General features: G+C 38.2%; 2 protein-coding genes across 3 annotated transcripts in view; both read left to right on the top strand.

Annotated features, from left to right (window-relative positions):
• The first annotated feature begins 468 nt into the window (after positions 1-468).
• On the top strand, positions 469-3539 carry cox5aa (cytochrome c oxidase subunit 5Aa). The gene is made up of 5 exons (XM_082159357.1): positions 469-629; positions 1659-1775; positions 2914-3035; positions 3152-3280; positions 3382-3539. The coding sequence occupies exons 1-4, from the start codon at positions 557-559 to the stop codon at positions 3263-3265; spliced, it is 426 nt and encodes a 141-aa protein (XP_082015483.1). The 5' UTR covers positions 469-556; the 3' UTR covers positions 3266-3280; positions 3382-3539.
• Positions 3540-3681: 142 nt separating this feature from the next.
• The window catches only part of arid3b (AT-rich interactive domain 3B), a 36385-nt gene continuing 12363 nt past the window's right edge, over positions 3682-27703 (top strand). The window contains exons 1-4 of one of the 2 annotated variants that reach the window (XM_082159300.1): positions 3682-5090; positions 6511-7191; positions 18053-18127; positions 23108-23180. In XM_082159300.1, coding sequence (XP_082015426.1) covers positions 5055-5090; positions 6511-7191; positions 18053-18127; positions 23108-23180 — 865 coding nt within the window. In that variant the 5' untranslated portion in view covers positions 3682-5054. The remainder of the gene's footprint in view (positions 5091-6510; positions 7192-18052; positions 18128-23107; positions 23181-27703) is intronic. The other variant, XM_082159301.1, reaches the window with a different exon arrangement.

Raw genomic sequence — 27703 nt, 5'->3', positions numbered from 1 at the left:
CTTTGATAATAATGCCATAATATAGCACAAAAAAGTGTACTTTTTACATATATTATCATTTAAATTATAAATATGTAATGAAAAATTGCTTCTATATATATGCAATACATGCAGAATATTGCAGCTGCTGTACGTTTTCGTTTAATTTAGATGTTTTATGTGTTATCCATTATTCAATATGAATTAAAATATTAATAAACATATTAAATAACAAAATAATATAAATGTATTGAATCAACCATTGCTTTCATACTGCACAAGACATGAGTTTAAATTGATTACTGTGTTCATACTAGATACAGCTCATAGAGAGACGTGGTGATTGTACACAGTATAGAAATGTATCTTTTGTCCTTCATGCTTTTTTATAATCCTCTTTAGCAAACCCCTCACTACCATGAACAGAGTCCATACGCTGCTTTATTGCCAAAGAAGTGCGCATGCGCAGTGACGTGACAGTCGCGTGTTAGCAGGTCGGCTATCTGAAGTAGCCTCAGCAGCGCGAGCCCGTGTATCGTTCTTCAAGTTCGAGCAGCGCTTGCCGGTGATCCGCACAATGTTCAGAGCCGCCCTTCGAGCCTCAGTCTCCGGTGCTCGGAGTTTAACAAGGGCACGGCCACAATATACAGGTAAATGCAGATTTTGCCGTATTACTTATGAAATCTTTAATAGAAAAAAACTATATAAGAGGCAGAGTTAACTGAAACACCTTGAACATAGCATAGCATATGAGCTAACCGAAGCCGCACCGGTGCCTTGCCTGAAAGGTTATACCTTTTAGAGGTTATTATCACGCTGTCATTTATCGCTTTTATTAAAGCATTTCCATTTCATAATCGTGTTTTTCCCTGTAATTTATTAAATCCTGTAGATATTTTCTCACAGTGTCCTTGTAATGACCCACTAGAGCAAGGCTTCGGCCCAGCGCGCGAAGGAAACGCCACACTCAAACTGAAAGCTTCCTAGATTGACACATTATTCTGAGCTTTCGCTGAAACAGGAAGTCTAATAGCTAAATACTTGAAGTTTGACAGATCACTCTGCATTTTAAACACAGCAAACAGGCTGTGTGGTTTATACTTTTTGCTTTGAAGCAGTTTAATCGTATAGTCAGTGGCTACGTGCAAGACTTGCATCTTAAGATGAAGAATAACGTTACGCATACATTCACTTAGCGTCAGTGCAAACCGCACTTTCGATTAGATCCAATACACTGACTGACCTCTATGCGAACCCACACCTCAGATCATAATAGATGCAAGTATAGTATCATCAGAATATAGACCACATCATACAACATCTAGTTTGCATAACATTTTTAGCATATCGGTTGGATTTATTGCATGACCTTCTTTAGCAAACAGGACTGTCATACTTCCCCATCGGACAAGGTAACATAGGTCAAACGAGAACTGGACCAATTCCAGCTGGAACAAGGCCTGTATGCAAAATCTTACTGCACTATTAAAAGTTGTTCGCGATCATTGATACATAGACTAAATTATTATAGCATTATTATGAGAATTATGGCCCTTTTACACCTACACCATTGGCCATGACGGCAATGTTTTTATTGTCTGGATGTCGTTCTCTTACTAACTTATTTAGTGTATCAAGTCTCTTCTGATCTGATCGTCTCTGGTGTTTTACTTTCACAGCTTCGGTAGCTGCTCGTTCTTATTCCCATGGCAAACAGGAGACAGATGAAGAGTTCGATGCCCGCTGGGTCACTTACTTCAGCAAGCCGGACATCGATGCTTGGGAGCTGAGGAAAGGTGGGTGACTGAGGCGCTTCGGCCTCATTGAATCGGCAGCTGTGCATTCGACTGCTGAGCTTGTAAAGCGAGGATTTGCTCTCATAAACATTTTTTAATGGCCTTAAGTTCAATCTAAAATCCTCTTTCATTTTAATGCTGCTCTTTATGATTGCCGTATTGTAGAAAGTAAATTACGTAGCAAGTTATGTCCCTGAAATATTTGTGATGCTCGCTCCCCATTTTTCCATATATATATATATACATATACATACACACACACACACACACACACACACACACACACACACACACACACACACACACACACACACACACAGTGCCGGTCAAAAGTGTGGAAACATTACTGTTTTTGAAAAGTCTCTTAATTCAAGATCTTAGATCAAGCCTGCATTTATTTAATCAAAAACACAGGAAAAATAGTAATATTGTGAAATATTACAATTTAAAATAATGGTTTTCTTTTTGAATATACTTTAAAACATAATTTATTCCAGTGATGCAAAGCTGAATTTTCAGCATCATTACTCCAGACTTCAGTGTCACATGATCCTTCAAAAATCATTCTAATATACTGATTTATTATCAGTGTTGGAAACAGTTGTGCTGCTTAATATTTTTTATAACCTGTGATACTTTTTTTTCAGGATTCTTTGATAAATAAAAAGCATTTATTTAAAATAGAAGTCTTTTGTAACAATATGCACTACCATTCAACCATTTGGGGTTGTTTTTTTTATTTATTTTGTGAAAGAAATTAATACTTTTATTCAGCAAGGATGTGTTAAATTGATAAAAAGTGATAGTAAAGATTAATATTGTTTGAAAAGATTTCTCTTTTGAATAAATGCAGTATCACTCTGTAACTATAATACACCATTATACAAGTAGATTTCCATAATTACACATAACATTGTTACAGCCTGTCATTTTGTTTGCTTTTTAATGTTTACTAACCCGTAAAGCTGGTTTAGTTTGATCCGTTGGAATAAAAAATGTATGACTGTCTATTAATCTCTAACCTAGAAAATCTTTGGAACAAGGAAGTGTAAGTTGTAAGGAAGACAATGTCAACAGAATGACACCCATCTGGCGTCTGTGGAGTGAATGTCTGAAAATGTTTGTTTTTTTGCTTCAGGAATGAACACTTTGATCGGTTACGACTTGGTACCTGAGCCAAAGATCCTGGAGGCAGCTCTGAAAGCCTGTCGGAGGCTCGACGATTTAGCCAGTGCCATCCGCATTCTCGAGGCAGTCAAGGTCATTCAATCTCTCTGAACATCTGCAAAATACACCACAGAGACATTATTCACTTCATCTCTTATAGTTACTTCACAGTAAAATTGTACTCATGCATTACTTTTTCTTTTACACAGGACAAATCTGGGCCACACAAAGAAATCTACCCCTATGTTATCCAAGAGCTGCAGCCTACCCTCAGTGAGCTTGGTATCCCTACACCAGAGGAACTTGGCATTGACAAAGCATAGATGTCTGCGATTGTGGTGAGTATTAGCATGCAGAATGTATTGTTCCTCTATGAAAGTGCAAGGTGTTTCCTTATTTGATTGAACATGTCCATTGTATCTTTCCTTTTCACCTACAGTCTTCCAGAGGACTGCTGCTCTTGTCTGGACCGAGTAGACCACTGTACTTGAAGTCTTTGCCTCGTGTCATGGTGTTTGTGTTATATTTAATTGGCCTTTATTATGTTCTTTTGCTTGTAAAATATTGATGGACCTAATAAAGGGAGATTTATCTTTACTCAATCTTGTTGTGTTTTTATCTGATGCCTCACAGACTTTGCTCCAGACTTGCTGTATTAACTGTTAACTTAAAGGGACAGTTCGCCCAAAAATGAACATTTTCATTTACTCGCCCTCAAGTTGTTCCAAACCTGTATGAATTTCTTTCTTATGCTGAACACAAAAGACATTTTAAAGAATGTCAGTAACCAAAAGTTGTGGCTTTTACTTCCATAGTATGAAGGGAAAAAATACTATGGAAGTCAATGGGGCCATCAACTGTTTGGTTATACACATTCTTCAAAATATCGTCTTTTATGTTCCACATAACAGAAACTCATACAGGTTTGGAACAACATGAGGGTATAAGTAGATGACAGAATTTTCATTTTTGGGTGAACTATCACTTTAAATGTAGTTTTGTTTGTTTGTGTCTTTAAATAGTTATAATCAATCACAAAAGTGACAAATCTATCCACAAGTCTATGTTAAATGTTACTGAATTTAGAAATTTAATGAAAGCAACTATTTCCGGTGAATGTGCAAGACTTCCGATTCATTAGCCGCCATAGGTAAACAACTAGAAGAATAACAAAGCGCAGTAAACGATAAAACAATTTGCGCTACAAACCAGTGTTTATGAATATCATATGATAATACATTTAAAATAATATTATAAAAAAGTACCAGTTTCCAAAAACAATCAGCATAACGAACAATTCGTACCAAAAATAACAGGAAGCGGCCGATGCCGGAAGTCTCGCACATTCGAGGTAAACATGAACGCGCCCGCCCTTACATTAAAAATAAGGTGACTAGTAAACAGTTTTTGTTTTTCTGCTTGACACCACCACCATACACTATACTTATATAGTAAACGTTATAGCAGTTTTGAATCAGTAGAGGGCGCAGCAGGTATGCTTTCAACTTTAAATCATATATCAAAAAGTCAAAATTACAATCAAAACTTCTGGTGTAGCCTATATACTTTAAAAGCCTTTGGGTAAAAAGTACTTTTTCCATCGGAGAATTTTTTTATTTTGGTCTTCAATAAATAGTATGCTCATACGTAGCTAAGCTGGGGTCAGAGTTTCGAGTCTAAAATGAAAAATGACAGCCTAATATTAGATCCATGAAATAGCCACGTAAGTGTATGTTAAGTCCTATCGGTTTTGTGCTATAAATATTTTACTTAGCTGCTTGCATAGGGGAAACGTAAGAACGTAGAGTAACTTGTTGCACGAGCCAGTGGGGCGGGATTTAAATGTGCGTGAATGTGCGGGGGGATTGGCTCCGGCTGGAGGAGGAAAAGTCGAGGGGACTGTGGGAGTCCCTGAGCGCGCAGTTCGGGAGGTGAGGTCAGGCGTTTCCCCTTTGGCTGGCCCCAGTGTCGAGTGTTTTTTTTCCCTCCCTCTGCGAACACCGAGAGGTTTATTACCGTTTTATCAGAGGGGATATTAAACGTCCGGGTGGATGCACACGTACTCGGTGCGCTGAGCAAAACACGCACAGTGGTTTATCTAGGAAAAGAGTGATGGTGGACAATTCCAGTAGCAGCAAAGCGCAAGTGGTGAGTTCCGTCCTGTTGGCACAGAGCCCTGTTGAATGTATTGATAAGCTACTGTAATATTTCATCAGCCGATCTCGAGCGAATAAAATATTGCATCATGTATACATTTAAGATTTTCTAACATAGTCGCAATGAATCAACATGTATTTAAATTACCTTCGTGTGAGTGATCAAGCTATTAAATGTAGCGAAAATCCACATTGTACACGTCATGATATCAGGATTTTTTTTTTTATGATAGCCTACTACTCGTGCTGTTTATTTGTTTTTAAAGTTTCAGTTCGCGCGCTGCCGAATTCGAATTCGTCAAAAACATCTCCGTTTGTTTCCATTAGAACGCGATACTTTGTTGCGTCGTGTGTTCGAACTCTCTTTTAATAGCTTAATTGTTTTTGGAAGAGCGCCATACTTTTTGGCAGCCATGATTCGACTGTGCTCTGGATATCTTCTGTAACTGCGCGCACTTATCAAACTATGCTTTGATTAGTTATAAAGTAAAAGCATAACTCGAGTGGATTTGGCTAAATATTAATTATTTAACAAAGTGTAAAGCGAGACGCCGTTTTGGCCGGACATCCGGTCGTTCCACAATCTAGACTGGTCGCCTGAATTGGGGGGGGGGTCAAAGGTAGGTTGGCCTACTGGGCAATAGGCGAGCTGCGGAATGCGACTTTAATCCTTTTGTGACATGAATACTGTTAACACTAATTAAAATACTTGTAAACATTAATTCGAAATTTCGAAGGCTGACCGGGCCACTTTCGTTGTGAAGATTTGCTCACACGTATTTGTTCCATTTAAATTAAATGAAATGTAATTCATTTTTACTGTCGTTTGTGCTTATTTGTTTACGCATTTTTTTTTTTAAATCGAATGTATTAGCCAACTCCGTTTACGGCTCTTAATGCGTATTTGTTTGTCCTTAATTCGAACTCTAATGCGTTTCTATTTAGTAAATATTGTTAATTCGAATTAAAAGAATTGAAGTTGCAAAAAAAAAGTAGAATGTGATTGTTTACAAATTAGTTGTGTTACGTGACTGAACGTTTGAAAGTGAGTTATTCAGTTTTTTTTTATTATATATTTGAGTTAAATTACAGTACTGGTAAAAATGTGGAAACATAACTATTTTTTATGTTTTTGAAAGAAGCCTCTTATGCTCGTCAAGCCTGCATTTATTTGATAAAAAAAAAAAAAAACTGTAATATTGTGAAATATTATTGCAATTAAAAATAATGGTGTTCTATTTGAATATACTTTCAAGTATAATTTATTTCTGGGATGCAAAGCTGAATTTTCATCAGTCTTCAGTGTCACATGAATCTTCAGAAATCATGCTAATATAAAAAATGACAAGAAATTGACAGAATTTGTGTACAGAATGAATGAATTTACTTATTTTCTTCTGTCCACAATCCAGCCCAGCTTGTCTCAAGACAGCAGTCTGGCTAGTGCATTTTCCCAGGCGGCTTTCGGAAGTGCGGCTGGCGTCAAACTGGAGGCGGTTATGGAGCAGCTCCAGAGACAACAACAAGCTAAACTGGAGATGGAGCGCAAGGAGAGACAATTCAGGGAAGCCCACATTCTGTACGCCCAACAGCTGGCTGCACAGCAAGCCATCATGGCCTCCGCTAGGGCCCAGGGCACCCCATTAACCCCTGATTTTTACAGCAAAAACTCCAGAGACAGAGCGCTGAAAGGCGGCCAGGGGCCTCCAGCTGCCAGGGGGCCCATAAAAACCAGCTCTGACCTAGTACACGAAGAGGACGCCGCTGATGAGATGGACAGGGGAAGAGGCTCCGAGGGGGACGAAGATGACGATGACGAGATGATGATGGATGGAGAAGACGGCAGTGAAGAAGAGGAAAGCGAAGGCTTGGAGTTCCTCAGGAGGCAAAGCCTTGCTCTTCAGCAAGCGGCTGTTGGAGTCCCTCCATATCCGTACGCCGTCTACGCCGCCTCGCCCTCCGCTGCTAAAAAACGTGCCCTGTCACCAACCACTAAGGTGAAAGATGAACCCGAAGACTCCCTCAACGACCAACAATCGTTCAACACACCAAACGGACTGGGCGATTGGAGCCTCGATGACTCGTTGAAACAGGTTTGCGTTTATATTTCTATCTCTTGTCATTGTGTTCTCTCCCTCTCTGTCACCATTGACCTACAAAAGCAGCAATACAGCATATTTTCATTCAGCACTGCATAATTTGAGAGTCAGATCATAAGATAAATTGTAAAGAGTCTTTACATGTTCAAAAACTGTGAAACCAAACCACTAAAATCAACTGAAATGTTTTCGGCTCTGAATAGGACATTTAATCAAGTTTTCTTGAGCACATCAGGAATGTGTGTTCTAAAAGTGTAAAAAAAGAATTTGTTTGTTACTTAGAGGTAAGGGTTTAGTGAAAGATTATAGCGTCATACAACAATGTTGAGTGTAATTTAGGGGGGAGATTTTCAGAAAATCTGTCAAGAAAATGTCAGAAGAAATAAAAAAATGTTTTGTTATAAAACAACTTGGTTGTACTTTGGTATACTGCCCTTAATTTATTCTAATTTTAATACAATTTAAGTAAAAAAATAAATTACAAAGCAGCGATAATGGGAATCATCGTTGGAAATATTAAAAGAAAATATCAAATGCATTATAGTAATGAGAATTAAGAGATTAAAGTCCAATTCCAGTTTTCTTGAATGCAAAAGGAACATGCATTCTCCCAAGTGTACAAAAGAAATTGTGCCTCTTTTTTTCCTCTTCTTGTTGCGTTCTCCTTCTTTCTGAAGCTATTGTCTTCCTCTTCCCTTATCGTCAATAGTGTCCTGCTGTGAGCCAAGCTGTACCCTCAGACATGGTCCTTCGACCCTGTCAGTTAATTTCTCCGTTTGTTCAGCCCGAGTCTTTAGGGAATTCTGTCCTGACATAAGGCTTTTGTCCCTGGATATCCCTGAAGTGTGGCGTTCTGGCAGGCGGCCCAACAGGAGAGCGCTTTCATTCTCTCTCACTTCTTGCCGTCTCACTTTCCTCTGTCATTCCCCCTACCGCTGGTGTTTCTTGAGAACAAGCTCTTGGCAGTAATGCTGTCTTGGCCTGTGACCAGAGAGGCGCGCTGTCAAATTGCAATACAAGAGGGAGAATGTCAAGAGGCGCATGCTGTTGGAGAGCCGCCCTGACAGTTAACACGTGTAGATTTTGCAGGGTTTAGATCTTCTAAACTGGACAATTGCATGTGGGACTCTTAAATAAGTGCATTTAAAGAGATTTTATTCATCAGAAATCAAGAAGTCATTTACTCACCCTCATGTTGTTCCAAACCTATGATGAACACATAAGAGGGTATTTTGAGAGATGTCTTATACAATGAAAGTCAATGGGGTCCAAAGTTGGACATTGAACAGTCTTCAAAATATCAGTTTTTGTTCCACAGAAGAAAGTAAGTCATACAGGTTTGGAACTACATGAGACGACTTTGGCATTTTCATGATTGTGTGACGTAATTTTCGTAAACGTAATTTCATGCTTTTAAAGCACTCGCGTCAATCATGATAGGATGAAGCCGTCTTTCAGAAGACTGTCTCGGTGGGTTTAATATGGAGTGAGACATTTCCCTGTAGTGCTGTCATCCATTTTAGTGGCCTCAGGTCTGAGCTCTTTGTTTGCTCAGCTGCGCTTGAGTGATCGATCAATCAGGGAAAAATGGATTGCTCTAATTTCAGACGCTCTCTCTTATGGCTTCTTGAGCCCTTGATATTTGCAAGCTTTCAATCAAAGCCTATTTACCCTTCTTCATTATACTACGTTGAATAACACATATATTTATATATATCGAAATCCCCAAAGCAACATTTAGTAGTAGTACATCCATTTTAATTCTGTAAGTGTTGCTATCTTTGATGTTATGACCGTGTGTTTTTACGCTAAACATCCAACATGGTTTTATTGACAGTTACTGACATCATGCACGTTCAAAGCGGTTTTATTTGCGGTATATCAGTAACAACAAGCACAAGTTGGTAAAACTATAGTTTTGGTTGGGAAGGTTGTGTGTTGACAGGCAGCTCTGTGATGTTTTCATCACACCCATGTCATTATATATGTATTTATAGAGGGTAGTGGTCTGAGGGCTTGTACACTGCTTTTCAAATATAGGCTTGTCCACGTGTATAGGAAACAATAGGAGATTCAGTGCTCTGAAAAGGCTGATGGTTGGACTTATACCTCATTACTAAGAGGGAAGGGTTTAGTGAATGAGCTTTATAGAGTCACTTCATGTTTAGTGCATTTTTAAGGGTGGGGTTTTCACAAAGAAATCTGTCAAGAAAAGGCCCAGGTCACTCCAAAATCAAAAGTTAGCATCTAGAAATTATAGTTGTTGTTTTTTTATATAAAGCTCTTTTAACAACCAGTTTTTCTGCATTATTACATTATTTCTATAAAAATTAAGCAGTTCTCCCTAAATTCTCATTACTGTAATGCATAAAGAAAACTTGTTTTTGTATTTTCATTACCGTAATGTAAAGAATTTAATATTTTTAGAATTTAATATTAAATTAAAATATGAATAAATGATGGTAATATTTGTTATATAGCTCTTAATTTATGCTAATTAATGTTTTGTTTTTTTGTGGTAATGAGAAACATCAATAAAAATAATGGAAATAGTAAAAGTAAAATGTCAAATGCATTACGGTAATGAGAAATAGGAGGTGAAATGTGCCAAATTGTCCTAAAAAAATAATTATTGGTCCTACATGTGTCAGTTGTCTCCTTAAGTTAAATGTACTTTTAAGTATATATTCTAATAATTAAATATAAATTCTTTTTTTATGCATACGTTTTTGAGATGACCCAGACATTAGTATTTTTGGTCACATTTTAGTGCACGCAAAAAAGAGCTTATTTAATGAGAACTCTTTTAGACCTCGAGGGCTTCAATCCCATCCCCACCCTCTTTTTTTGGTCCCACCCGTCTTTATTTCTGTCCTTTAGTATTTAATGATGCTCTCTGTGGTAACAGTATCAGATTGCATGGTGGGGGGGATGTGAAGAGACTGGTTTGATGGCACTGACTACACAAAAGAGAACAGATGCCACAAATGGCGTTTCTAAATGAGGGTGGGGGGTTGGCTTTTTGAAGCTTTTCACACTTAAATGGATAAGCCTTAGTCAATCAGTAAACACCTTTAATAAAAGCGCAGTAGTCGGGTGTAAAGTTGGCAGTAGCGTTTACTCATAATCTTAGCAAACGGGGGAGTTAATTGGCAGTTTGTAGATAAAGGAAGTTCACGCCAGCTTTGTTTAATATCTCCAAAGGGGAAGGACTTTGCAGGTTTTTCAGGGAAGCTTGTGGATGTTACTACTTCAATTTCTACTTCCTGTGCTTTGTTGTTGCTGATTTGTTTTTCAGGTTTACTAGCGTTGAATTCAATAAATCATCTCCAAGTCAGTGAGGGGGTCAAATGGCTGCCATTAAACTTTTCATTGAACACATGGCTGAGGCTAGTCCAGATAGCTCGGCGCCCTTTAAACCTAGCGTTTTTAGCGGTAGCTGACACAATGCCCCTTTTAGGGAGCTCGGCATGGTAATCTTGGGTGATTAATGGAGTTTTAATCAGGCTCAGTTGACGTCGGAGCGCGCATGTGCCTTGAGTTACGGCCTCCCATTTGGTGAGTATGATGACCATATCAAAGGCATCGGGTCAATAGAAACACCCCTGCTACTTTGATTCTGCGTTTGTCAGGAGAAATATATGGCAGCAATTAGCAAAATCTTTTAACCAAGTACCTGTTTATTATTTTAGGGGCCGAAATATTCCCTTCCAAGTCTTACTTTGAAGCTTCCAATTGCATTTTCGCTCCCCAACATGTACTGGGATACATTGTCTTCCTTGGGGTTACTATGGTAATAGTGATGTGTATGGATAAACAAAAAGACAGCGGTGCTTTAGATTGCACACTCTTCACGTTCTCCCTTCCCCCAAAAGCGTGTTTCTAAACTAACAACAGGAAATTTGTCCTTGGGTTCGGGGGACAATCTTGTTTGTCGAACTGTTGCATTATTTAACTGTCAGCGTCACCTTGACAACATGTCACCCCCATGCTCGCGATACAACCCAGCCGGTTGCAATCAATTCTTATTATATTGCTGTCGCAGTGGAATGATTTTCCATATAAATTCTCAATGACCTGATGGCCTCACACTTGTACGTTCCCTCTAAATGTTAGCACGTACATCTGGTGTACATTATTAGCACGGCGTAGCTTATTTCTCTTAACGCGTTACGGGCATTAATGCGCTCGCGAGGTCTGCCAGTCTTTCTCTGGTAGCTTTGACGGCGCTCGCGGTCCATCTTGATGGAGAAGTTTCAGTTGGACGGCCCTCCTGGGTCCTATGATGTTGTGATCGCTGGCGTCAGCCCATCTGTGTGATAGATCAGCGGCGATTCAATTAGCCTTTAAGAATATCAGACCGATTCCGTGATAAAACGTGGTTTATTTGAGTAAGAGCTGTCAGATGGATGTTTTATAGCTGTGTTTTGGTGCCATTTCACCCTTCCCGTTCCAGTGTGAAGTATCTGGTAGGGTGGTAACTCTAACCCTTGAATAGGAGGCATTTGATAGTAAAAATCTTTAAAGGCCAGAGGCAAGAATGTGTGTAGTTGAGGGTCTGGTGTCTGCGTCTAGTTTGTCCAGCCCCACCCAGAGGAAACATTCCAAGTGGAATTAGAGTTTCTTTTCTTCAAATGGTGAGAATTCCCATTAGGGGCCTGGGTATAAAGCGAGAATAGAGGGAGTGTCTTTGATTTGTGACCTTTTCTAGTCCATTTCACCAAGTGTAACAGAAGCAAGTAATGGAGGGGGTAATGGTAATCAACCAGAAAGGTATATGGTGAAGGGAGGGTGTGTTTTCTTATTTGTCCGTCCATTTCCTTTCCCTCTTAACAAGTGTAGAATGTTTGTCCCCAACCCCCCTCAAAACGTGTCCCAACTCGCCAGAGGTTTTTGCGGCTTTCGTTCTACCAAAAGCAGCTTAAGGCTTTATCATCACACAGTATCTATTTATCAGTGTCACTAGAATGTGGAATTTCAAGCACACCTAGGAAGTGCTAAAGAAATGCATACCTTCGTAAAAAGTTTTGTCCGACTGGCACAGATGTTTTTGCTTAAAGTTGTTAGCCAGCGGGGTTAAAAGTAAGGTTTTTGTGTCATCGAAAACTGTTTAAATGGGTTAAAAGTACATTTTGGTTTATATCACGATATAGTTCTTTTTGATAAAAAAAAAAGACAAAAGGCCAATTTTCTAATTATTTCTTCTACTTAGTATTATCATTATTATCACCTTATGTAATTGACCTTTATTTATTGTTGACTTAGCAGCTTTTGTGTTGATTTTAGTTAGTTTATTTCTTAATTTGATCTATTTGTGCTAAAACCAAAGGATGTTTTTCTTTTTTTTGGTAAAAAATGTAGGTTGACTTTCTCAAATTCTTTTCAAATAATATCTTTTGAAAAAGGTGGACTGCATCTATAGTTTTGGGATCAAGTTGTTATTCCCATTTGACTAAATTAATGAATGTGTTTTGCTGGTGTAGACATGATGCAAGAATTGCAAAGTATTATAAACAGTAAATGCAAATATCATGATTTTCTGAATCCTGAAAAGCCACGAATCTCATTCTTGAGGGATTATTGATGTTTTTAAATTCTTAACCTTGGTTTCAAAGACAAGGTTTAAGCCTAGTCCCAGACTAAAATGTATGTCTAAACCGTTTTAACTAAAAGAAACGTGCCCTGGCATATCTTATAATATGTCAGTGCCATTGTTTTGTCTCAAGATGCACACCAGTAATGTTTTTTCTAAGACGCATTTATAAAAGCTACTTAGATCTCCTAATTGAACTATGACCTAATCCTAGCTTAATCCAAGCCTTGTCTGTGAAACCAGGCCTTAAAGTTAGTAGAAGAGCCACAGAGGACAGGTAAGCCTCTGGGAAATGATGTCCTCCTTCAGTTCCTTCCTTTACAAATTTACAAAGGGCACAATACTGGGATTGGACCACGGTGGACCGAAATGTTCACACCTGTGTCCATTTGTGTGAAAGACAATCTCTTTTCTGATGTAGCACCCAGTCAGGACAAAGATAATGGATGTGAACTCTGCCTCAGGCCTTCGCAGGATGTTCAAGGATTTGGACAAGCAGTTACAGGCCCTGGCTTTGGGCCTTTTGTCTCTCTTTTCGGCTCTTGTCAACCATGTGCCATTTGTATTGTTCAAAGGACCATATCAGCAATAAGGGCTAATAAAGCTGCTTTGTTTTTGTTTTTTACCCCACCTCCTTATATAGTAAACTTTACATTTTGGTTGTCAATGCCCTTGCATACTTTACACTGCACATTTTACAGACCTTTTCCCCATCATTTTTCCCACGTCATCTCACTGTGGGATGCTGGACAGCCGCACACCTTAAAATATCACTTAGCGTAGTGCTAGTGCTGCATACAGCCACGAATTGATCTTAATGGATCCATTACAAATTCTCAGGGATAGATGTGCCCAATCTACTCCCTCCCCCGGCCTCCCCCGCCTCTATTGCTCCTGGCACAGCAAGGAGCCAAATAAGTGATACTGTGACTTTTGGCAGTGGAGAACCAGTTATTTGATTTGGATTAAAAGATCCAGGCCATCCCATATGGTGCTGATCTATGCTGTTGCCCATGGAGCAGCTGCAGCGGTCATGATAATCTATGGCACTGGGACATAAGTTCAGTCAGAGAAAGTTTCCCTGATCTGTCTTTTTCTTTTAATGATCATTGTAAAGTAAAGTTCATTTATTTCTCTTTTTAGTTTTTTTGCGTTTTGTTTTTATTTTGGGAAATATAATTTTATTTATTTATTTTTGGAACTTTCTTTGGTTCTTTTTTATTTATTTTCTGTTTGTTTTTCCAGTTAAATTTTTTTTGTTTTTATTTGAGTCGTCAAATTTATTTATATGGCACTTTTTACAATGCGCATTGTTTCAAAGCACCTTTACAGAAAATCATGATGTTAATGTTTATAATATGTTCATGCCGTAGTCACATTTAGCAGATTAGAGCTGTGCGATAATATAATTTACATTTTGTAAAGTATACACAGTCAATAAAGCAGTTGAGATTTGCTATAGTAAATCTCACCCTACATGCCGCATGTATTATGTATGTATGCAAATAAAGTCTTGCATACTTGGACATCTAACTTTAGAAGAGCTGGGCAATAATAGTTACATTTTGTGACAAAAAATATTAATAAAGGCTATATTTGTTTTGTTTTTGTTATTTTTTTTCACTTCAGTTTTATCTTATTTATCTTTTAAATAAAAGTGCCTACTTGAGTGCCTTTTGTCTCTTCTCATTTATTTATTTATAATATATTTTGTGTGTTATTTTGAGAACTACTTTGCTTTTTTCTTGTTTTGTGTTTTGGTTCATTTAAATTTTTTTAATTTGGGAAACTCGAGTGCCTTTCTGTTTTTCCCATTATTTCTTTTTTTTTTTTTTTGGGAAACAGCCATACCACAGATCAGTTGTATAAAGCTGCGTGTTGCAGTGTTACTCAGCAACTGTGAACAACTACATTTAAACTGGATGCATGTGACGCATCAAATCAAAATGATAATCAACTAACTTGTCCACACTGGAAGTTCATATACAGTATAGCAGAATCTCTACACCGTCATAAAGCCCAACCCTGTTGTAAAAGCATGGTTTAAGAAAGAAAATCAAACAATCAAATCAAAGTGCCTCAATTTAATGCTGACTCACGGTGAGTGCTAAACTTATCAAAATACAATTACCACCCATACCTATCAGCATACTGGTATATTTGCATTAACACTCAGAGAGGTCTGCTTGATAGGGGAGGTTACTGTTTCATCTCAGTTGAACAATCCCGTCTAGGTGTTGATAGCACTTTGGGAAGCCCATTCTGCTCTAGCATTACTGCCTGTTGACTTAATGTCTCTCACCACACTGGTTTCTCAATGGTAGACTGTATTCACATTAGAAGATCTTCGCTTGAGCCCTTCTGTTAGGACGTCACTTATCTAGAAGACTCATGCTGTGGTTTCCACCCACATTAATGTTGTTGTTTTTTTACTAAAATCAAATGTTTTTCATCAGCTAGAGCTTTATTTTAGAGTTTTGCGTTCGTCCCTTCAGCCCAAGTAATTATTTGCCGCGTTCAGATGTGGCAAACACTGGACAACACCGTGTTTGTTCCTTCTACCCAAGTAATTATTTGCCATGGTCAGCTAGTGTAGTGGTTTCTGTTGAATTAATATGGGGGAAGGGGCTGTCATTTCCTTTGGGTGACCCAGATGGTCATCTGCTTCCTCTCTTCTCAGCTAATTTGGACACTAGCCAATCAGTTCTCCCTTAATATGATTAGTAAGGCCAAAGCTTGACCTGTAATCCTGATAACAGCTTGCACAGTTCGTAAATGTCTTCGATGTAGGATAATGTTTTGCATTCGGATCTCGTGTCGACGCCATTTGGCTTGGCATGTGCACCGGACAAAATTCGTTGAGGTCTGCGACGCCTGAGATTTCTCGTAATCCTTTTACATTGGAATCCAATATACAAGTGCTTGTTGTTTTCAGAGCCGCTCGAAGTTATACAGTAGATGCTCTACTAATTTCTCTACTAATCTTTAATATATAAAATACATAGGGGTCCGGGAAGTTTGAGATTTCTCATAATCCTTTTATAATGTAATTCATTATACAAGTGGTTGTTTTCGGATTCCCTCAAGGTTATACAGTAGATGCTCATTCACTTGACACATCACAATAGCACACAGCATGGATGCCCACCGCTGTTGATTGACTTGATTCCCTACCGGGTTCCCGGCCGCTCTTGGGCCCAGCTGGTGTGTGTTTGCTGTAAACGTGAAGAGGGCCAGGCTGTAGACCGCTCTCTTCCCCAGCTGTGATTCACTTAGCATATTAAAGAGTAGGGCGGTGGATGAGTCCTGTAAACTGCTTTATTGCCACTCTGCCTTTTCCTTTCAGACTTTGTGTAAATGAATACTGGAGCCACAGTGGATAACTTGTAATCAGGCACAGGGCATGTGCACAGAGGGACTATTAGATTTTATAACTGTTTTGTGGTCATGGCTCCTGGGTAACAACGGTGACGTGGTGCTAAAACTAATTGCCTTCAAGCATATGAGCAAAAAATATTGCATCAATGTTATTACTAGAGATATATCAATTTATCTGTAACATATCAGTTATTGGCTGGTATAACAGATTTTAAATTTAACATCAATCCATATTAGATGGATATCAGATTTTGTTTTAATATATTGGTTGATTTCGGATATTTTTCAAGCTTATTTCTCCAATCTTACCGATATCAGTCCATATTGGTGTATTCGGATGATTATTATAGTTTTTAGTACTATTAGTTTATATTAAAGGAACACTCCACCGTTTTTTACATATTAAACTATGTTATTCCCTTAACTAAGACGAGTTGATACATACCTCTCTCGTCTCAGTGCGTGCACTCAATCGCTCTGGCGCGCGGCGACACTTTGATAGCACTTAGCTTAGCCCAGTTCATTCATTAGGGACCAAACAGAGATGAAGTTAGAAGCGACCAATCACCTCCACGTTTTCCCTATTTAAATACAGTTACACGAGTAGTTACACTACCAAGTGTGGTGACACAAAATAAAACGTGGCGCTTTTCTAAGCGGGAAAAAAGGATAACTATAATGTATGGCGGAATAGCACTTGGGAGCACTTCGACTGCGCAGTAAAAAGTCACGCCTGAAAAATCCTCTCCCTCTCACTTCTGTCATTAGAACCAACGTGACTTTTTACTGCGCCGAGTCGAAGTGCTTCCAAGTGCTATTCCGCACTTTAACTGTATTTAAATAGGGAAAACGTGGAGTTGTTTGGTCGCTTCTAACTTCACCTCTGTTTGGTTCCTAATGAATGAACTGGGCTAAGCTAAGTGCTATCAAAGTGTCGCCGCGCGCCAGAGCGATTGAGTGCACGCACTGAGACGAGAGAGGCATGTATCAACTCGTCTTAGTTAAGGGAATAACATAGTTTAATATGAAAAAATGGTGGAGTGTTCCTTTAAATATTTAATTATTTATGCTTCTTTCCTCATTCACATTTAGATTCACTTAAGGCCGTTCACGCCAAGGACAATAACTATTCAGAACTTTTTTTTTTTTCATCTGATGAATGATAAAAACATTGGCAGCCAATCAGAATCCAGCCTCCTTTAAAGAGCTCAAGCATTTAAAGCGGCAGGCGACAACTGTATGGCACGCTTATAATAATCAGAACGATATCGTCCGCTGGTGTGGACACTAATATAGTTATCTTTAGATATCGTTCTTGGTTTGAACTGGCCTTTAGATGATGGCCAAGGTAATTATTTAAAAACTATTTAGTAATTTAATAACAGTGTAAAATGTTATCTTTAACTAATATCAAAATTAATATACATTTTTCGCACTATACTTTATAATGTTGTGATGCCTAAATTCCCTTTTGCTTTTAAAAATTAAAAATTCTATTTGATAAAATATTTCTTTTTTATTACATTTTTTTGGAAAAAATTGTGTACAAATGTAACATTGGCCATTTATTGTTTTTTGGTCATTACAGGAAAATAATTATTAGCCAGAATTTGCACTTTCCCTTGCTGTAGCTTCTGTCCATTGCCAGTCAGCCATCAGCTCCATACCCCTTCATGTTAGCTTGAGGAAGACCCTTGGAGTTCAAAGGTTAGCGCTAAAGAAGGCCTTCCTGACATTAAGAGGGGAGAGCCTCTTTGTGCATCTTGACTCCCAACACCCAATAAGTCACTTTCTTGCTTGTCCTTTCAAACAGTGGCCCCCAATGTCATCCCCTTCCATCACTTTTTTTTTGGGGGCTAATTGTTTCTCTTTCTTTTCTCGTAGAATGGAAATTCAAGTTGGAATGAGGAAGGGGATGGTGGGAGAAGCCGAGGAGAGGCCTCCAGAGACTTTGCCAAGGTAAACATTGCTTTTGTTAGCCACAGCTAGTCATTACACATTTTGTCAGTGACACACTAACACAATTTTGCTGGGTTATTTAACCTTATAGCAGCGTGTGAAAGAACTACTTTTTATTGATTAGGACTGTCAGTTTTTCCATCACAATTAATACAATTTTTGTAGTTAAAGGTATAGCGGAGGATCTTTCCAAATTTTAGATAAGACCCACCCTCTCCACTTTTTGAAAAGTTTGATTGATTCACCAGAATGATTGACAATTAGGAGGACCAATAGTATAGGTTACCCACCAGGAAGTAAAACATCCTCCGCTATACCTTTAAGTTAACTCATTCAGATCATTTTTAAGGAAAAAATTAACTGTATAATTATTGGGTTCTGAGATTTATTTATTTTTCTGGCACTATTTGACGAAAATGCAGTGAAAACTGTAATATTGTGAAATATTGTTACAATTTAAAAAAAAATTCTATTTGAATATATTGTAAAATGTAATTTATTCTTGTGATCAAAGCTGAATTTTCTGCATCATTACTCCAGTCTTCAGTGTCACATGATCCTTCAGAAGTCGTTCCAATATGCTGATTTGCTGCTTAAGAAACATTTATGATTATCAATGTTGAAAACGGTTGTGCTACTTAACATTTTTGTGGAAATGGTGATGCATTTTCTTTTTTCGGGACTCATTGATTAATAGAAAGTTCAAAAGAACAGCATTTATTTGAAATAGAAATCTATTGTAACATTATACGTGTCTTTACTGTAAATTTTGATCGTTTTAGTGCATCCTTGCTTAATAAAAATCATACTGACCCCAAGCTTTTGAACGGTAGTGTATGTATCTTAGGGGTTGCACGACTACTGATTTCTGCTAGTCGATTCCTTATCAAAACAATACTCGAGTTACTCGACTACTCGTGGTTCATGCTACTTTAAATGAAAAGACATGAAATAGCTAGATCTTATCAATAAACATTTATTAATTCATAGCCTAATGCAACAATTACATAAGTAAACTCTCAAAACATTATAATTATGACATTTCATTTTTAAATTTTCATGTAACAGTCTAAAGCCAAATAAATAGCCGTTCTTGCCTTTCATTTCAGACGTCTGCTTCTAGGGGCCGTTCACATATCGCGTCTTTTTCGCGCTCAAGGTCGTTATTTCAAATGTAGGAGCGCGGCGAGCGCGCTCATATGGAAACAACGTGGTGCGCTAGTTTTTCCAGGCGGGTTTTTCCTTCTCATCTCCAGAAATATATCTAGTAGTAAAGCTAATGCAAGGGCTAGAAATCAATTAATCCTTTGCTGATACTTCTTCATCGTCATCATGGAGAGCGCAGTTCACGGTTGCATAGCACCGACAGACGCCATGGGAGCGCGAGCGCTTGTAGGAGACAGCGGCCGCGCTTTCCACACGTTTTTAAACGCAATATGTGAACGGCCTCTTGCAGAGTTGGCCAATTACAATATTTTTGTCATCCTTGATGAAATACTTCCACACATCTGACGTGTGGCGTCTGTTGGTGACGTTCGCCATTTTTAATTCATTTATGGTTAATGGACGCTCGAGTAGTCGATTGTTTCCGACAGCGTCGACTAGTGGTTGAAGTAGTCGATCTATCGACTACTCGACTAGTCTATGCAAGCCCTAATGTATCTAAATAAAGACACATGACAGAGGTGCACTAAAAACATTCTGCATTTTCCTTTTCTTTTTTCTTCTTTTTCTTATAATTGTCAATATTATTTTTTAAGCACAAACTGAATAATTCCACTTTTCCCACACTTTATGGACATCATTTTAATTAGAATGGAGATTGATATTGATTTGAAAATGTAAGAATATAAGGAGTGCAAGTTACTCTTATTAAAAAACCCATCTGGATTTGATTTATATATATATATATATATATTAGAGGTGGGCATAGATTAATTTTTTTAATCTAGATTAATCTAGATTAATTTTGAAATTAATCTAGATTAATCTAGATTAAAATGGCTCATTTGAATTCTGCCGAAGGCATTCAGAATATGTGTGCTACCCAAATAATGACTATAAAAGTAAGTCATTGAGAACGGGTTTCTCAAGCCAGGTGGCGCATTAGACCAGGGGCTCATCTCCTGTTTCCAAAATGCATCACAAACTGCTTGAGAAAGCTGTTCTACTCATAGACTGTAAAAGGTTACTACTGTACTGTTACCGTCCGTAGGCAACATTAGGTAGGCCTATGTTATTATCAACTACTATAGGCTATCAATTAGGGATGGGCGATATGGCCTAAAATCTATATTGTGATATACATTGCAGCCTCTTGCGATAACGATATACAGTATATTATAATAAAACCATTTCAGAACAGATTACACAGACCCATGCTAAACTGCTAAATGTATTTTTTTTTAAAGGGTGTATGTAGTTTTGAGAACATATATTGTGCAAAACTGTGAGTATACAACATAATTTTGCAGATAAATAAAATTTAAGTACACTAGCTGCAGAGACTTAAAGGAGAACTTGGAAACTTTTTTAACTTAATAAAACTGTCTAGAAATCATTTGGATGGTTAAACAACCTGTTCTGGTGATATTGGTGACTTTCCCCGCTCCCCCCAGCGTTCCCAGGCGGAAAACCAACCTTGCAACTTGCAACACTACCGTCCCGGCAAGTTAGAAATTGGAAGTCTCGTGAGAAGCGAGAACTAGAACGAGAACGAGCGCGAAACACAAATTGCTTTACGGCAATTCGACATAAACACACACGCATGTATGATGTATTACCAGATTACCCACCTCGGTAGACATAGCTCCACACGATACAGTTGGCTTGCTCCGATCAAAACAAACGCACATGAGCAGCGGTAGAGAGGGGGAGGAGGCCGCCGCAAATGAGTTTTTTACGACTGTGTTGTGAAATATACGCCCCCCCACAGCTGTAGGGGGAGCTCGTGGGGAAAACATGCGACAACAAAAGGGAAAATCAGCGAAGAAGTGACTAGAGTTCGCTAGAGTTACCGAGTTCTCCTTTAAGTAGGCTAGGTCTAATGTTTATTATGGCTTGGAGCTTATGAAACCCCAAATTTAAAATTAGAATATTGTCTAACTGATGTCTTTTCAGTTAAAAAGAAACACAACAACGATTCTTAAAATCGAGATTATGTGCTACACCACTAAGATATATTGGAATGGGAATAATACGCGCGCGCTGGTATTCAGTGATATCATGTTTCGTTTTGAATTTGAGGTGGTCGAACGGATTAGTCGTGTGTTAACTTACCGAACTGTTACCCCACACACTCTGTATATAGTTTGCTGCTGCTCGTCTGACGGCTTAAACCCGAACCAAGTCCAAATAATGGATGTTGCACCGATCTTTTTCACCAGCTTTCACTTTCAGCCGTGTTTACTTAAGATGACGACGAATATGCGTTGCAGCCGGGTTTACCTCGCGGCCGCGGGTAGATTGCGTCATCATAGCTTGTGTAGTATAGAGCCATCTCCCAACCCAACTTGGAGAATAGATTAACGGCGATATTTTTTTTATCGCGCGATAAGAGTCTCGCGTTAACGCAGCACGTTAACGCCGATAACGGCCCACCACTAATATATATATATATATATATATATATATATATATATTGAGAGAGCTATCATTCAATTCGTCTGAAGTTTCCGATCAGTAAAAATCACACAGAACAAAATAAAACGGTTATAATGTCAAATATAATGATGCGTTAGCATATTTACAGTATTACATGTGAGGGAAAATTCACGGCTAGCTGTGCAATAAACTATTTTAATGCACGATGTGGAGGCAAAGAACCAATTGACGCGAAACGTTGCCTCTACGGATTGCATTCAAATCGGTTAATGCACAGCTAGCCATGGATTATCAAGTTTATACAATGGTCATTTTCCAGCATTGACAAGTTAAGGCCCAATATTCTCACAGCAAAGTAGCAGCGGTATACTGTCAGCAGACATCCCGATGCCACCCACACTGCTAAAGAGTGATGTTTAGATGAACGTGTAAATATGTGCTTCGTGCTTTCCTTTCAAATAACAACAAAACATCTGATCATTGAGATATAGATGTTTGCACGAGCTTTGCAATTCAGCACTTCAGTAAAGTCACGCCACGTTTATTTATATACCACTTGAAAAATGAAACAAAAAAACCCAGTGTCTCTTTCATTTAAAAAAAAAAGTCATTTTTTTGCAATAAAGCAGCTCTCCAATGTGTTCATGTTTTTTCTCGTGGACGTCTGAATTTGAGGGACTGAACAGAAGAAATGAACCAGAAAAGATTTCCTTCTCAATTAAGGCAGAGCCCTTAGAGCCACATCTACCTGTTTTGTAATTGCCACGGACCAACGGTAGTTCGAAAGTGTTTACCAGCCTTTTCTGGAAAGTTGGCTTTAACTAGCCATTTCGAACTCCCAAAATGAACGCAAAAAAACCTTTGTTTGGGCCTGATTTGATTTGAAGTATATCAGGGCCTTTAAAGCTGTTATTGATTTTTGCTGCACAAAATTTTGCTGGTTATTTTCGTTAGTTAAACCCGCTTTAAAAACTAAACAGAGATAAAGTAGTGCGGTAAGATTACATTTATTTAAATTCATTATCGAGAGAGATGTGTTTCTGTGCTCCTGTTTCTATGTGCAAGCGTTGTGCCCGCTTCAATGAAAACAGCGCATTAATATAGAACAGTGATTAAACTGACTGGAACTACCTGTGCATCAAACTGTTTTAATGCACACCTTCTAGCCAATCAGAATCGAGTATTCAGACAGACCATGGTATAAATGTATTTAATCACATACATTTACGAAATTTGACAGATTGGTTAACAAGTAAACAAACAAGGACTTGCCCAACAGTACTAACTAGCTTTTTGTCTACAAAAAGATTGATGTAAAGACTCTTCCAAAAGGATTTCAGAATAATAAACTTAATTGTTCACAATTTTTACTTTCAGCTTTATGAACTGGACAACGATCCAAAACGGAAGGAGTTCCTCGACGACCTCTTCACGTACATGCAGAAACGAGGTAGGACGGGCTCTTTTAATCCCATTTCAAACATCTATATAGAACTACATCTCATATAAGGCAAGTCTCCATACAAATAATTTAAATCCACTTTAGCTTCACTCTTTGGTGATGCGCGATTTCATCTGACACCTATACCTAGCATGGAGACGGCCCCCTTAGTTAAGTGGAATCATATGTCCCTGGTCTCAGATTAGCATACTGTGACAGAAAGATGGGCCTGACGGCGTCATCCGACTAAGACTAGGCTCTCAGCGACACAGCTTGACGGGGCTATTAACCCCATACCACGGATTTAAACTCAACCAGATGGAGAGCTGTTTGTGTTGGTCTACCATCACACCCCCTGCACCACCTACCAGTGTGCGTAAGTGGGGTTGTCAGCTGAGACTTCATAATAGGCGGGGGATGGGGAAATTGTGATCTTGCCAAATGTCCGTCATGGAGGTCCTCGCAGCCATGATTAATGATGTTTTTTTGACTGATGGAGTGTGTGAAAATGACTTCTGTGGGTGACGGTTGTGTGTTATTCAAAGGATCCATCCTGAAAGTGTTTCAGCGTGCGCCTCGTCTGATTTTTCTAAGCCTGTGGTGGTTATCTTGTCAGTCGTTTTGCATATCACAATGCAAATATCTATTTTAACGGTGACATTCAGCTCAGTGACCAAGACTATAGCTGGTTTTGTACAGATTGTGTCCTGTTACCACTCAGCAGCTTTGAAAAGCAAACAAACCTTTCTTGTTTTGTTGATTCGGTTGTCTGGTGTTGTTCTGAAGGGTCTCAAGCTAACTGTCATCTCTCATTGTACTTTATTCTAGTGGTCGACCGATAAGGATTTTATTTTTATTTTTTTGCCGATATCTTAGAGAGCAAGTGGCCGATATATATTGGTTGTTTAATTGAATTTGCTGCAATAGATTTTGTATTAGGAAAATGAATCAGTATGGAACAAATTATTTGAAATTGATAAATCTTTAAAATAAACTTAAATTTATACTTTAGATTAAAACTGTTTTTTTTTCTAATAGTACAGCTCCTGTGTAAAAAAAAGTTATTTGTGCAATCAAAATAAGTCCATTTCCAACACTTAACTGCCAAATAGAAAAACTTCTCGACCAAAGCTGAAAATTTGACCAAATATTAGACAATATCTATAGATCAATCAACCACTTGTTTATTTCAACATCACTTAGAAAAACAGGATGCTGTGTAGTGTCTTTATTGGCGACTGTAGCTTTAGACACATTTTGGTGTATTTGATGTCCAAAATAGGTTTGTTGGTGGCCTTTTTTGGTAAGATTAAAGGAATATCCCAGGTTCAATATAATGGCGCTTTTCCACTGCATGGTACGGCTCGGTACGGTTCGACTCGGCGCGGAACGGTTCGGCTCACTTCGCTTTTCCACTGCGTGGTACGACTCGGCTCGGTACGGCACGGTTCGGTTCGCTTTAGCTCGGTTGCTTTTCCACTGCAGTTAGTACCGCTTCAAAGTGGGTGGGACTGATCGTTATAGTTGCCGTCTCTACTGCCATGACATCATCATATTAAATGCGAATTTTTCATTCCGTGTTTCCCCATCTGCTCCTCGGCAACCAAGAGGAACGTCTGCACCTCGTCCACTGACCACGATTCAGCCATTTCTTTTTTTGAAGTTTATACTCTTCTTTTTTTTTTCTTTTTTTTTTCTTGCAAATACTTTTAAAACAGGCGCTACAGCGTTGGCTGTTGTCTACTGGCTATTTAAATCTAGCGGGTTTAGTGTCTCGTGTCGTAAATACAATGACGCTGGTAGTGATGATTCTGTCTGACCAATCAGTGATCTGCAGTGTTTTCACGTCACATTTTAGTATCGGTACGGTACGCTTGGAACCTCAACAGAGGTGGTACCATTTAAAGCGAGCCGAAGCGAGCCGTACCGTACCATGCAGTGGAAATGCGCCATAAGTGAGCCGTACCAAACCGAGCCGTACCGTACCATGCAGTGGAAAAGCGCCAAAGCGTGCCGTACCGAACCGAGCCGTACCGTACCATGCAGTGGAAATGCGCCATAAGCGAGCCGTACCGAACCGAGCCGTACCGTACCATGCAGTGGAAATGCGCCATAAGCGAGCCGTACCGAACTGATCCGTACCGTACCATGCAGTGGAAAAGCGCCAAAGCGTGCCGTACCGAACCGAGCCGTACCGTACCATGCAGTATGTTAAGCTCAATCAACAGCATTTGTGGTATAATGTTGATTACCGAAAAAATTATTTCCACTTGTCCCTCCTTTGAAAAAAAATAAAATAAAATAAATTGCAAAAATTTGTGTTACAGTGAGACACTTAAAATAAAAGTGAATGCGGCCAATTTGTAAATGTTAAAATACTCAATAGTACAGCCACAAGACACAAACAATATGCGAGTTAAAATGAATTTAGTTTTGACAATGACAATGTAATGCCTAAACTCTAAAATGACCGAGAAAAACATTACAGCTCAAATCACACACAGAATGATTAAAGGGATAGTTTACCCAAAAATGTAAATTAAAGATATTTTGAAGAATGATAAAAACAGTTTATGGGCCGCATTGACATAGTTTTTTTTTTTTTTTTTTTATACTATGGAGGTCAATGGGGCCCATCAACTGTTTGGTTACCCATGTTCTTCAAAATATCTTCTTTTATGCTCAACAGAAGAAAGAAATTCATACAGGTTTGGAACAACTTGAGGGTTAGTAAATGATGATAGAATTTTTGGGTGAACTATCCCTTTAAAGTTTTATAAAATTATAAGCTTTTTATTTCTCCTTTTAAATCCTCCAAACATTGGCCCCAATCACTTCCATTGTAAGTGCCTTCTTTTTTTCTTTTTTTATGAATCAAAATTACTTTAACTTTATTGGTAATCCACAACTGTTGTTGACTGAGCTTCACTTGTATTAAACCTGGAATATTGCTTTTAATGGCACACCCGCAGTGTATATATTTATATGCTTTGAACTTTCTAACTTCGCACGCACTTCTATAAAAGTCGGCCTCTGCCCTGTGTATTGTCCACATCAGAGCCCTTGAAACTTGATAAGATGGGAGGAGGACAGGAGCAGTGGCTGCAGGGGAGTTTTGTGAGGGGATGTTCAGTGTGTGTGTTGATTGGGGGCTGTGAGGGGGGCGTCTTTTGCTCGGGGCCTGAGGGGATCAGATAGAGGGTGGGTGAGGTGGATTAAGGGGCCCCTGTCCCTCTCCTAAAGATTAATGAGACCCTAAAACTCAGGGCCCCACCTTTGATATTAGAAGAATGACAGACAGTAGAAAAGCAAAGACAATGCTGTGACTGCTGAATAACAGCGGGATGGGGAGGGGATTGCATGGATGAGAGGAAATGATGACAAGATGAGTAGAGAAAGAGAGGGCGCAATAAGTTATAAGAATGCTGAAAACCAGCTAGTGAAGTTGTGTGCCAATAGAGTTTCAAAATGGAGAAAAGCCAGAGTTAATTTGTTGTTTATGGAGAAGTGCAACTCTGTATATCGATTAAAATGTATGAATCTTACTAAAACATTAAGGGAATCCCAAAAAACAATGTAAAATAATTACAAAAAAACCTAATTGTGACTTATGCAGGTAATAGCAATATAAATTAAGGTTCCAATATTCAACAGTTAAATATATTTATTATCATGATAATAAGACAATTCTTATGACAATAGTTTATTAGCCTAACAAAATGTTTAAATGTGTATATTTGCTGTTTTCAAATGTGACTCATCCAATCAGATCTTACAGCCAGAACTATTTGCAAGTAAAGACTAATGTCATTAAGAATGCACAAAATATTAGTACTATATCAGATTATATACACACAGTGTTGTTTATTTATTTAAATGTATCGGTCTTTGTCCATATTAGATGTAAATTGGCCAATATTGGCCAGTATTTAATTGTACATTCTCATCCGTATTTTTACATTTTATTTATCTTTTGCTTAAGTTACATTTTAAATGCATGAATAATTTAATAACATTTATAAAGGTAATCTTTAACAAATCTCAAAATCTTTATATTTTTTTCAGTCTGTATATAATAATTTAGCATTTGGTACCATTTATTGATTATTTTTGTTTATTTAGACAATATTATATAGAGTTTTATTGTCTGGCATTTATCAGTTATTGCTTTTAACATGAATTTTATCAGTATTGGTCAGAATTGTTTATATCAGTGTTTGTTTTCTTTGTTTTTTTTGCAATAATGAAATGTGTAAAAAAAAAAAAAAAAAAAAAACTTTGGCAAGTACCAAATGTTACTGTACTAAATATATAAAAATGTTATGCATAGAAATACCAAGAAATATTATACAAATATATTTGATAGGGATGCACCGATATGAACATTTTGGGCGATGCCGATAACGATAATTCTTTATTTCAAAGCCGATATAAGCGATATATTTGGCCGATAAATCTAAATCCAAATTTTTTTATAATTATTTTAGAGCCTGATTACAAAAACAAAAGTCTCACCATTAAAAGCCATGTCC

Source organism: Leuciscus leuciscus, assembly GCF_965113295.1.
Source record: "Leuciscus leuciscus genome assembly, chromosome: 25".
NCBI lineage: Eukaryota > Metazoa > Chordata > Actinopteri > Cypriniformes > Leuciscidae > Leuciscus > Leuciscus leuciscus.
The sequence above is the reverse complement of the archived record's forward strand: the minus strand, read 5'-3'. Positions and strand labels throughout refer to the sequence as shown.

Excerpts from the sequence above, each read along its gene's own strand:
- cox5aa (XM_082159357.1), top strand. The coding sequence starts at position 557 with ATGTTCAGAGCCGCCCTTCGAGCCTCAGTCTCCGGTGCTCGGAGTTTA. Across the intron at positions 1,776-2,913 it reads TGCTTGGGAGCTGAGGAAAG|GAATGAACACTTTGATCGGT; the intron begins GTGGGTGACTGA and ends TTTTTGCTTCAG. Across the intron at positions 3,036-3,151 it reads GCATTCTCGAGGCAGTCAAG|GACAAATCTGGGCCACACAA; the intron begins GTCATTCAATCT and ends TCTTTTACACAG.